General features: G+C 46.1%; 1 protein-coding gene across 1 annotated transcript in view; it reads left to right on the top strand.

Annotated features, from left to right (window-relative positions):
• TRAPPC3L (trafficking protein particle complex subunit 3L) overlaps positions 1 to 12,985 on the top strand; it is a 503,087-nt gene that overhangs the window by 266,843 nt on the left and 223,259 nt on the right. Inside the window, exon 3 of the mRNA XM_078649158.1 lies at positions 11,814 to 11,911. Within this exon, the coding sequence (XP_078505284.1) occupies positions 11,814 to 11,911 (98 nt within the window). The remainder of the gene's footprint in view (positions 1 to 11,813; positions 11,912 to 12,985) is intronic.

A 12,985-nucleotide genomic window follows, 5' to 3' on the forward strand; every position in this document is an offset into this window, starting at 1 on the left:
CAGGACTGCTCCTCAACAATTACCCACAGTAAATCTTGCCCAGATGCTTGCCCATATATGGTCACCTTAGTCAATGTCCCCCCACTTAAAGAGGGAGTAACAGAAAAACATATGCTACTTAAGAACAGGGTTTTACACTGGTTCAGCAAATATCTTGGTTACAGTCCTGCGCTATCCAATCAAATATTTTTCGAGAGAGTATTGTGGATTGGGTCAGCTAAAAATCAGTTGAGGGAGATATGGTTTAATAAACTTTAGTGGCTCCCATAGTGTGAGCAGGCTGCTTTCTCGTGTAGGCAATCTCTACTGCACAACTGCTGATATTCTGGTAGTTCCCAATGGGTAACTATTAGAAACCAATATGTATCCGCTCTAAAACATCCTCGAATCCAAAGTACCCAATAATTATAGCCTGATAACAACATCTTATTACAGAATCGCTTTTTACATTTAGAAAATGTTACCGACATTGACTGACAACCACCCCTTGCCCCCTTCATTAGAAATGGCACAGAAATTAACTTTAATGACTGCAAATTGAATTCAAATTGTGGATGCCCTGGTACCAGCAAGATTGTAAGCTGGAATATTGCAGGCTATGCAGCGAGGGCAGAGTGTAGTGTGTGGTCATCCTTTATTGTAAAATAGTGTTGCTACATGAAACATGGTAAGAGTACAATATTGAATGAAATGGATACAGTTGTTATTCTGTTCTTGCCCAACTGCCAAGATTGGGGAGAGCTAAAGGAGGACTTTCAGTCTGGTTGAAGTTATCTCTGAATGCGAGGCTATTTCTGTCCCTGTAGACAGTCGCATGATTCAGGCCATGGTTAGCAAATGTAAATATTTTGTTAAGCTTTATCTAATTCATTTCGATAATGATGAGTTTTCTTACTCAATAATGTTATAATGTTAACTATAAAATGATTTCAGGGTAGTAGATTTTGTAATGAAGCAATGGGGTGGGGGCTGCTTTGTGTAAACATGATTTTATGTGGGAATTTTATCAATGTGATGAATGTTTACAATTAATATCTCATTGTAGTCAAACCATAGGGGCATTGAGTTAGGCAACATGCTTATAGAGAGAGATTTGAAATGCACTTATGGTTTACAGACAAAGTATCTGGTATTCCCACTTTTTTGGCCATAGATTATATTTTTTATTTCCAGATCCCTAATTACGTCTGTCATAAACTGTGAAACAATCAGTTTGGGTATTGGAGACGATAACCCCCCTACCTTTGTCTGTTGATCTACTCATCGCACACTTTGCGTCCCGAGGATAATGACTTATGCTTGGTTGTAAACTGTGGGATCCAATACTTTTACTTGAAAAGTTAATCAATTATTGGGCTTTCCTCACCTGACTCAGAGATGAGGGGACAGTGGTGTAAAAATTAAACCTTCACTGAGATTTGTAGAATGACAAAGTAATTGCTCATGAAACCTGTTCCCAGTTCTGCGTCCCTGAATCCAAAGGGGTTTGAGCCCTTCTGTTCCCCAATTGAACTGTAATCAGCCCTGGGTACAAAATCGAGGAATATTGAACTCATAAGGAGATGTAGGAAGCACTATAAATCGACCCTAAAGATAAAAAAGAATTCATTTAGAAAAGCAAATCTTGAGATTATAATGGAAGCTAACAGTTGGAAAGACTATAGATCTTTTTGGTCAATGATCAGTCACCTAAGAGATAGCAACAGGAAAATGATGCCACTCAGTACACACATTACAGCTGGTCCCTGGATTAAGCATTAGTCCAGTGTGTATAGACTGAGTAGTAGTGAGGCTACTATGATATTTCAGGTGGCTGGTGGAGAACTTACAAGCTGCTTGCTTATTGACCTGGATGAAGTGTTGACTGCCCTTAGGGAATGTCCTTCCAATAAAGCCCCTGGATCAGATGGGGTCCCGAATGATTTATTAAAGTGTAACATAAACATTTGGGTGCCATGCTTAACTAATATTTCTAAATGAATGAACTGCGCCTCCCTCCCAGACTCACAGTCCTCTTCTATAATTGTACCCATTTTTAAGAAGGGCAGCCGATCGGACCTGAGGTGCTACCTACTGATCTCTCTTATTGATTCTACAGCTAAAGTACAGAGGAGAGTGATTTTTAGCTGGATCAGAACATGGGGTAATGACCAGAGCATCCTAATGTTTTGCCTGTATGGGCTTAGGGAGCCCCATGGTACAGAGGTACATTGGTAAATGTGTTGTGGCTAAACACTGCCCATTTTACCTGGCATTTATAGACCAGTCCAGTGCTTTTGACCATGTTAATAGGTCTAAGTTATGCTCAATGGTATCTGCTATGGGTATGGTCTCTGCTTTGATGAACGTTTTGTTTGCTTTCAATCAGAAAACTGCAAGGGTTCGATTTTGACATAACAGGGAATGTAAAAAGCCATTTAGATTAGATGGAGGAGTTCATCAAGGATGAAGTTTATCTCCAATTTTATTTATCCTATACATCAATGATCTCTATCAATATTTGATCTCTTGTGGACAAGCCATTCTGCAGATTGTAAACCTACAGATATCAGTGCTGTTATATGCTGATGATGCTATACTGGTGACTCATACACCAAAGAAACTATTGTACTTTCTCCGAGGTTTCTTAAGATTTATGAAGAAATTGGATATGATATCAATGAGTCCAAATCCCACATGATGGTTTGTGGTCCAAAGAGGTAGAGACTGAGCCCTATATCTGGGAAGAAGCGGACAGGGGCAACCCTCAGGCGCTGTACTCCTTGACCCTTCAGCAGCTTGCACCACGGTTGCCCATGAACTTCTCGTTGACTGTGCCAATGCTGCAGGCCTACAGGGCTTAGCATTAGACTGAATCGCCTCTTTCTCAAAAGACCATTGTCAGTTTATTTGCCTACCACCTTTCAGATCCCCAGGGTCCCACTCTCCTATGGAGTACCCAAGGAGGTCCTCTAAGTCCACCCACCTCTTCAATCTTTTCATACACCCCCCTGGTGCATGCTCTGGTAAAGATGAAGGTAAAGATCTACAACTATGCAGACAATATGCAATTGCTATTTGCTATCGACAACTCGCCGAAATCTAAAGCTACCTTTCAAAATACACTACTATTCATCCTGGATTAGATGAATAGTAATCAGCTTAAACTGAATTCTGACAAGACGGAAATCCTCATTACCAGAACCAAGCCTGACTTGTGGAATCCTAGTTTGTGTCCAGTAGCTATGGACATCCCCACCACAGCCGAAGAGTTCAGTGAAGAGCCTCGAGATCCTCATTGACAATAAGTTGTCGGTGAAACCCCAAGTAGGGGCCGTAATATCATCTTGCTTCCTGTAAGTGCATAAAATATGAAAAATAGGTACATTTCTCACTTTTTAAGCCCGCGTCCAGGTTATCATTGCATTAGTGATCTCCAGGCTAGATTATGCAAACTCTCTTTACTTGGACCTCCCTGAGGGTCTCAGCAATAGGCTACAACTGGCACAAAACCATGCAGACAGGTTGATCTTTCATAAATCTAGGAAATGTCACATCACCCCCTTGATTAGGGATTTGCACTGGCTACCAGTGAAACAGCTCCCATTTTTCAGGACTGGTTGCATAATTTTTAAATCCCTGCATGGCAACAGTCCTGCGTTCATCTTAGCTCATTTCCAAAAATACACATAATAGCTGCAATTTAAGATCCTCCCATTTGAATCTTCTTAGCATCCCCTCCTTTAAAAAGAAGAGACTCAGTGGTTCTAAGTTTTCCATACTCTCCTCCGAATATGGAACTCTCTGCTATTAGAAATTAGGATGACACCTTGTTATATCATATGTAGGCAGCTCTTAAAACATGGCTATTTAAACAAGCATATGACTAAAACTGTCAATAAAAAAATAAGATACATTCTAACATGCTATACACTGTGCTATGTATCCCATATTTGGGGGGGGTTAGATTTGATTCAGCAGGTTTGTGGCATTCCAACACGCTACTAGAAGGATGAAATGTATTCAGTGAACTTGTGCGCTTTACACCTTGATCCCCATTATACGTGATAAGATATTTATAAAGCACAATGTGTTCCAGTAGCCACGTATGTTGCAGGAGTGTAGGGCTTTGCTAGGGTAGATAGTATTCAGATTTAAGAAATTCCCTTCTGTAGTAGACTTTTATCTCAACCTCCAAGTTGTCCCCATTTCGTTTGCCATGAGGAACCTGGACTTACTTATAATCGAAGAACTTATCAAGCTTACACAGCTATTGCTGTGGTTGTCGATATGGAGAAATCCTAGAGCAACCTTTAATCAACAAGTGATTAGGGACTGCCTGAGTGGTGATTGTGGAATTAACATTCCATGGCTTATCTATGCAACAGCCCATGGCTAAAGCATGCCTTTATGAATGCTAGCACCTATAGAGAGACCTCAGGAAAACGTCTAAGATAACAAATAAACAGTGCCTTTTTTACAGACTAATACAGGTGTTGGAACCTATCTGTGCACACCTCAAGCCAGTGGGGGAGGTCTCTATCATTGAGGTTCAGAACTGCCTCCAAGTGTAGCCTGATAAGTTTCCCATTAGGATGTTTTTGGAGGGACAGTCGCCCAGTTTGCCCTTGTGACCAAGCTTTACAACAAACTCTAATGCACTCAACCTTTTTTGTTGTACATTTTACATAAAGTAAACTAGAATGTGTTTGTTACCAATTGTACATGCATACAGTTTAAGGCTATGTAGACCAGCGCTTACTTTCTTACAGTCTCTTAAGGACCAAAGCATTTGTTTTTCAGTTGCAAGCTTTTTAAAAAGTATTGTACGTTGTTGCAAATCTATTCATTTCTAACCATTTTTTATGTTTTTATGTAGTTATTTATTTGTGCTTTTATGATTCCGTTTTTTAATCCAATAAAGTATATTGACTGACGCCTATTGATCAATTCTTTATTACTATCAGCCAACCAAAGCCTTCACATTCACGGCTGGTATAGCAATTTTTTTTTTCATTTTAGCAATGGAAAAAATCACATCATCCATGATGCAGATTTAGCCTATTTTTCCCAAAGGCGACCACTTCTCGAGTATGCAGCAGTTTGCATGGAGCTTATATGGCTTAGACTTTGAGAACCCTACAAATTCTGGGCTACACTCTTAAGGGGTTTCATTACAAGGCCTGCTCTTTGTTTTTCCATACACGTTTATGATCCCATTGAGTTTTCTTCCCCTTTATTTTTTTGTAGAGGTTTATTCAGGAATAGATCAACATGATACATTTTGCTTGGCAGAGGTGTACATTTTCTGGACTTTAGCATAACCCTAATGCTTAACCAGTACCCCAGACGAAGAAGCTGTCTTGGATGTGGTCAAGGCTACTTTACTCCTGACTGTTTTGCCTGTAGGGCATGGTTATTTGCACAAATGCCTCTTCGTGCAAATCCATACATCTGAGATCTGGTCTCACTGACGGGGTCAAGAAGCTTGTCTCCTCTTTATAGTAGTACTACTCCACTTTTCCCTCTTGGGTAAAAGTAGCAGTGCAAGAAGTTGTCTTTCTCAGACATCTTTCAAAAGGGGTCAGAGGAAGCTTTATTTGTAGCCCAGATTAATACCAGGATGGGGTCGTTGAGGCCCAGTTCAACTTCAGTTCTGGGGTCACTGGTGGGAATCCAGGGCCAACCAAAGGTTCTTCTGGGTTCAAAATCTCTCACTTTGGTGAATTAGTGTTGGATACATATTCCGAGACATTTCCACAAAAGAGGGGAAGCAGAAGCCACTGTTTTGGTCAAAGGAGTGTGTGTCTCACAAGAGAGGCCAGCCAGACTACCAAAATGGTGTCTCTCCTTTTTGCTGAGTGACTTCAGCAGAATGAAATATTTGAAGCCACAAATGGTCTCAGGGATGTGTATTAAAAATAATGTTGAGCAGGCAAACAGGTTATATTTCCAGACTACGTGCCATATACTAGGGCAACCCAGCTTCTCCTCCCTCCCACCTCCCATATATGCTGGCCGCTGCGGGGTGAGGAGAGCGACCCTTGACCCACCAGGTAGGTCGCTCCCCTTCACACAGCTCCGCCTATGTGTCCCTGCCCCAGCTGCCGCTGCTGAGGAAGTTCGAGGCCCTCCTCCACCCGCAGGCTACCATCTGCGCCTCATCCCTGGTGGCCAGTGGTAAGCCGTAAGTTTGTTCATCTTCCGCCTTGTTTTACTGTATTGCCTGTATTTTCATTGTTGTGTCTGTGACTGCTGTTGTCTGTCTTCCCCCACTGCCTGTACGTGGTCCTTGCCCATTTTCTTTCCTTCTGTACCCCTCGCTGCCCCAGTGTCTCTGCCCGGTTTTCCATCTGTACCCCTCGCTGCCCCGTGTCCCTCTGCCCGGTTTTCCCTTCTGATTCTTAGGTGCCCCTGTATTTCTGTGCCCTTTTTGCCTTCTGTGCCATTCGTTTTTCATTGATTTTGTGCCCTTTGCCTTCTGTGCCACTTGTTTTTCATTGATTTTGTACCCTTTGCCTACTGTGCCACTTGTTTCCCCCTCGTTTTTGTGCCCTTCTTGCATTCTGTTCCACTCGTTTTTCCCCTCGCTTTTTGTGCTCTTTTTTCCTTCTGTTCCGTCCATCGTCCCTCACCGCCCCTGCCGCTGTGTCCCCTGCAGCCCCGCCCCCTGACTGCCCATTCTCTGCCCCCACCTCCCAGCTGCTCCTCCCTCCCACCTCCCCATATATTCCGGCCACTGCGCGTGAGGAGAGCGACCCTTGACCCACCAGTTAGGTCGCTCCCCCTCCGCACAGCTCCGCCTGAGTGTCCCTGCCCCAGATGTCGCTGCTGAGGAAGTTTGAGGCCCTCCTCCACCCGCAGGCTACCACCTGTGCCTCATCCCTGGTGGCCAGTGGTAGGCTCCTCTTCCGCCTTATTGTATTACTGTATTGCCTATATTTTCATTGTTGTGTCTGTGACTGCTGTTGTCTGTCTTCCCCCGCTGCCTGTACGTGGTCCTTGCCCATTTTCTTTCCTTCTGTATCCCTCGCTGCCCCCGTGTCTCTGCCCGGTTTTCCTTCTGTACCCCTCGCTGCCCCGGGTCCCTCTGTCCGGTTTTCCCTTCTGATTCTTAGCTTCCCCTGTATTTATGTGCCCTTTTTGCCTTCTGTGCCACTATTTATTCATTGATTTTGTGCCCTTTTCCTTTTGTGCCACTCGTTTTTCATTAATTTTGTGCCCTTTGCCTTCTGTGCCACTCGTTTCCCCCTCGTTTTTGTGCCCTTCTTGCATTCTGTTCCACTCGTTTTTTCCTCGTTTTTTGTGCCCTCTTTTCCTTCTGTTCCCTCCGTCGTCCCTCACCACCACCGCCGCTGTGTCCCCTGCGGCCCCGCCCCCTGACTGCCCACTGCCCATTTGCTGTCCCCGCCTCCCGCCTCCCAGCTGCTCCTCCCTCCCACCTCCCCATATATGTCGCACGCTGCGCGGGCGCGCCGCTGGTGCGCCGAGGTTGCACCTAAGGCAAGCCCGTCCGCGCCTGGACCGCACCCAGCGCCAGAACCCCTGGCCCCCGCTCCCGCCACGATGACCGCCGCCGCTACGATGCCAGCACACTCCACGCCCTCAACCCCGGACGGACCCACACCTGTTTCAAGGCTGCTCCGAAACACACACAGGGTCCCTTCACCTGCCAGAACTGCAGCTACACTAGCCTCAAAACCGACGAACCACCCACCAAGAAAGACCGCACCCACCTGCGATGCATACTACTGAACACCCGCTCCGCGCGCAGGCACGCCGTCGAGCTCTGGGACTTGCTCGACACAACATCGCCCGGACGTCGCCTTCCTGACAGAGACCTGGTTGATCGACTCCTCCGCACCCGATATCGCCATAGCCATCCCAGACAGCTACAATATCACCCGCAGAGCCCGCACCAACAGGATCGGAGGAGGAATCGTCCACAAGAACAGCATCGGGGTCTTGACTAGCATCGACGACGCGCTCAGCACCGCCGAACACATGAACTTCCAGATCAACACAGACCCCAACTCCACCCTCAGAGGCACCCTCGTCTACCGACCCCCCCCGGACCCCGCCCCCAGTTCAGCGACTCCATCCCCGACTTCATCAGCACGCATGCCCTGACCTCCACTAACTACATCCTCCTCGGAGACCTGAACTTTCACCTTGAGAACAACAATGACAACAACTCCACAACCCTGATCGATAACCTCGCCAACCTCGGACTAAAGCAACTTGTCACAACATCCACCCACTCCGCCGGCCACACGCTTTACCCCGTCTTCTACTAAAGCCCGCACATCTCCGTCAGCCACACCACCGAACTCCTCTGGACCGACCACCGCTGCATCCACTTCACCTTCCAGAAACTCACCACCGCACCCCACAGATCCCCCGCCGCTGCTGGAGCGAAATCACCGAAGACCAACTGCATGCAAACCTCGCTCTCAGCCCACCCACCGAACCCTCCAAACCGACGACGCTGCCCACAGCCTCAGACGCTGGATCAAAGACTGCGCCAACACCCTCGCCCCGCTGAAGAAACCCCCCAACAGAGACACCAGCAAGAGGGCCAGCTGGTTCACCCCAGAACTCCTAGCCTCCAAGCAAGCCTGCCGGAAACAAGAGAACAAATGGCACAGCGAACAAACTTCGGACAACCGCGCAGCACACAAGGACGCCATCCGCAACCACCACCACCTCATCAGGGCCGCCAAGAGAACCTCGTTCAAAGACCGCCTGAACAACAATGCACACAATAGCAAGGAGCTCTTCAACATCGTGAAGGAACTCTCCCCAGCTCCAACACCAACGACATACCGCCGTCACAAGCCCTGGGTGACTCCCTTGCCACCTTCTTCCACCCCAAGATAGCAGACATCCATGACAGCTCCAACACCCAGACAGACCCAACAGACAGCAACACAACAGACCCTCCGCACACCAACGACCATGACCCCCTGCTAGCCTGGGCCAGCGTGAGCATCGATGACACCATCAAGACCATGAGCACAATCCACTCCGGCTCTCCATCAGATTCCTTCCTGCACCACCTCTATAACAAAGCAAGCAGCTCCATCGCACCCCACCTGTGCAACGTCATCAATCTCTCCCTCGAGACCGCGTCCTTCCCATAGAACTGGAACCACGCCGAGATCAACGCCCTACTGAAAAAACCCAAGGCTGACCCAAGAGACCTCAAGAACTTTCGGCCCATCTCTCTGCTCCCCTTCCCAGCCAAAGTCATCGAGAAAATCGTCAACAGACAGCTAACCCGATAACTCAAAGAAAACAGAATCCTGGACCCTTCCCAGTCAGGGTTCCGCAGCAACCACAGCACCGAGACCGCCCTCATCGCCGCCACCGACGATACCAGGACCCTGCTGGTCAACGGCGAGACCGCAGCACTCATCCTCCTAGACCTCTCTGTCGCCTTCGACACCGTCTGCCACCACACACTATGCGCACGCCTCCACGCCGCAGGGATCCGAGACAAGGCTCTTGAATGGACCATTTCCTTCCTCTCCGGCAGAACCCAGAGCATCCACCACCCCCCATTCCGGTCCGAAGCCTCCGAGATCATCTGCGGCGTACCCCAGGGATCCTCCCTCAGTCCGACACTGTTCAACATTTACATGGCCCCGCTCACACACGTCGCCCGACAGCACGACCTCAACATAATCTCCTACGCCGACGACACTCAACTGATCCTCTCCCTCAATAAGGACCCTATCAACGCCAAAGCCAACCTCCACGAAGAAATGAAGGCCCTCACCGACTGGATAAAGACCAGTCGTCTGAAGCTGAACTCAGGCAAGACGGAGGTCCTCATCCTCAGCTCCACCCCTTCAGCCTGGGACGACTCCTGGTGGCCGACGGCATTGGGAGCAGCCCCGACACCCACCGACCACGCACGCAACCTGAAAATCATATTCGACTCAATGCTCTCGATGACCAAGTGGGTCAACGCCGTCTCCTCCTCCTGCTTCAACACCCTCCACATGCTCCGCAAGATCTACAGATGGATCCCGACCGATACAAGAAAGAAAGTCACCCAGGCCCTCGTCATCAGCAGACTCGACTACGGAAATGCCCTCTATGCAGGAGCCCTGACCAAGCTCATCAAACGACTACAACGCATCAAAAACGCCTCGGCACGACTGATCCTTGATGTACCAACCACGCCCACATCACCTCCCACCAGAGGGACCTGCACTGGCTCCCCGTCAGCAAGAGGATATTCTTCAAGCTCCTTATCCATGCACACAAGGCACTCCACAAGATTGGCCCAGCCTACCTCAACAGACGGCTCTCTTTCTACATCCCCAACTGCCAGCTACGCTCTGCCGACCTCTCATTTGCCACCGTCCCGCGCATCTGAAGAACAACCACCGGCAGGAGATCCGACCCCCACCTCACCGCCAAGATATAGAACAGCCTCCCACTGAGCCTATGACAGACCCAAGACCTGCTGACCTTTAGGAGGATGCTCAAGACCTGCGGCCCCAGCGCCTTGAGACCATCCTGAGTATGTAGTACGCCTTACAAATGACTGATTGATTGATTGATTGATTGCAATCCTCCAGGGAACTGGGTACAGCTATATGTCTACACAAATTTCCCCATGAAGGAGAACATTTTTTTTTTTCTTCATTTAGTTATTCTTTAAAACTATCAAACTGAATCCCTAAGCTTAGTTGTAATGACGGCAGCTGAATTTATTTCCTGGCTCCTAGTGGATTTACTTGATGCAGGTGCTGTTTTCTGGAATGTTCTGTTTTAAAAAATTGATTAATTGTTTTATGGACTTCGTTTGATAACCATTGTGTTGAGTTTGGAAATAACATTCCACTTTCTCTGCCGCTTTTCAGGATTTATTCCTGTATTATTACAAATAAGGGATCTATAATGTATTTATAAGACACGTTGTCCTGAAGATGGTCTCGAGTACTTTTTAGACACAAGGAGGTCGAAAGGTTGATGATTAACCACCCACAATTGCCAACAAATGGGCTTGATAGACAATCCTTCTTCAAAGGAAAGAACGTTAATGGATAATTGATGAGTGGCTGCCCTATCTGTCTCAGATCACTTTTTTCTGATTATGTAATTTCTGTCAACAATGTGTGCCAGATGGCTTGTGATGTCAGTTTGACCCGGAGTATATAGAGAAATATTTGGACTGTAAATTAAAAAGAATTTTGATTACATATAAGAACGTCTGATAATATTATTAGTACATTAATTCAACAATAATGTTGATTCATTTTGTTTTGAACCAATTTGTGGATACATTGGATGCTGCAGAACACAACATCCTCTTAAAGAATAACTAAACTAAGAAAATATTTCTAGACTCAGCCCAGAATTTAAGGGCCCGATTTATGACTGAGTTTTCCAGACTTAAACCTGACTTAAACCAGGTCAGAGGTCCTTATTTATGAAGGGTCTGGAAGTCCTCAATCTGTCTATTGCCAGTAAAACATATTGTAACTATGGCTAACACAGTCCTCAGAATAGTCTTAAAGCAGGGACCGATTCGTATATTAGACCCTCCTACCTGGTGAAAGACAGTCCTAAGGTCTGGTTAACTCCTTCATAAATAGGGCTCTCAGCCTTTACACACATCCATCCATTTTTACCCCAGATGTTTAATATGTGTGTTGTGCATTAATTTGGAATAATTTCATTGTTTAATCTAACAAGAGCATCGCATGATTTTATGGACTGTTATGCAAACCTAAATGATACTCTGATACATTTTCATACTTAAATATTGTGTGTGTTGAAATCAATGTGTCACGTAATGCTGTGTGTGTATTTTGCAGAGTAGAGAATTATTTGTGCTCACCTACGGAGCTCTGGTAGCCCAGCTGTGCAAAGACTACGAAACGGATGACGAAGTCAACAAATCCCTTGACAAAATGCAAGTAGTAGGTTTATTCTCAGTTACTCATTCCTGATACTCTTTTTTGGCACGTTATCATTTTTTCTTTAGCATTCAAATTTTCTGCATGTGTTAGGTTCACCTTATATTGTATGCAGTCGCACGTTTGTAGCACTTCATACTTATGCTGAGGCACTGAAGTGCATTTGCAGATGGAGATGGTTAGCAGGCTATTCCCTAGAAGTACATTGGTGGATGCATTATTGAAAGGATGAAGCGTGAGTCCTGCATGGGGCCTATTTGGCTTGTATTTTCATGTTGTGTGCATGGATGCTGCACCTTGGCGTGTACTAAAGTGAAAGGCGGGAGAGATAGTACTCACGGGCTTATACATTTCTATTGCATAGATCATATTATCAATGTGTGGGTGGAGTGTTGTCTGTGTGGAAAGGGTTCTGATGTTATAAAGTATGACCTTGGCGCATGGTAGTCAAAACATGTAACTGCTATTGTGCATGAGCCAAGTCAGGGTGAATTGTTTCACATTTGGGTTGGTATCATCAAGTTTTGTATTCTCCATGCACCCTAATGGTGGCCTGAAGTTTGGTCAAAATAGAAGTGACCCCCCCATTAGCCATCAGATAACTATAAAAGTGACCCACATTTGTAAATCGGGCATCAGTTTTGAACTTGTAAAGACACGTTGTAAAGGTGTCTTGCAAGGTAAGTGAGACTGCAGGGATTTGTCCTTCTTGCAGGCAATGCTTGTGTACCATCAGGGAAATCAACAGTGAAAATCAACCCACCAGACCATAAAAAGGCCCACAAACAGACTCAAAACAGTCCACAGTTGTTGCCTTGTTGTGGGATCATCTTGTGAAGAGCCAGGTTTTAAATTCTTTGACTGAATTACAGGTGGTCTTCAATGCTTTTGATCTTTACCCAAAGAAAATTCCAACTTTTGTTTTGGTATAATTTATATTGGCATACAGTACAGAATTGTATAAACCTGTAGTTATGCATCAACAACAACAACAACAACCCAGAAACCCCACACCCCTTTGCTCTACCACAGCAATTGCATAAGTTCATTCATAGAGTAGAAAGCAGGGT

The sequence above is a fragment of the Lissotriton helveticus genome, chromosome 6, assembly GCF_964261635.1.
Source record: "Lissotriton helveticus chromosome 6, aLisHel1.1, whole genome shotgun sequence".
In the NCBI taxonomy this organism is placed as follows: Eukaryota; Metazoa; Chordata; class Amphibia; order Caudata; family Salamandridae; genus Lissotriton; species Lissotriton helveticus.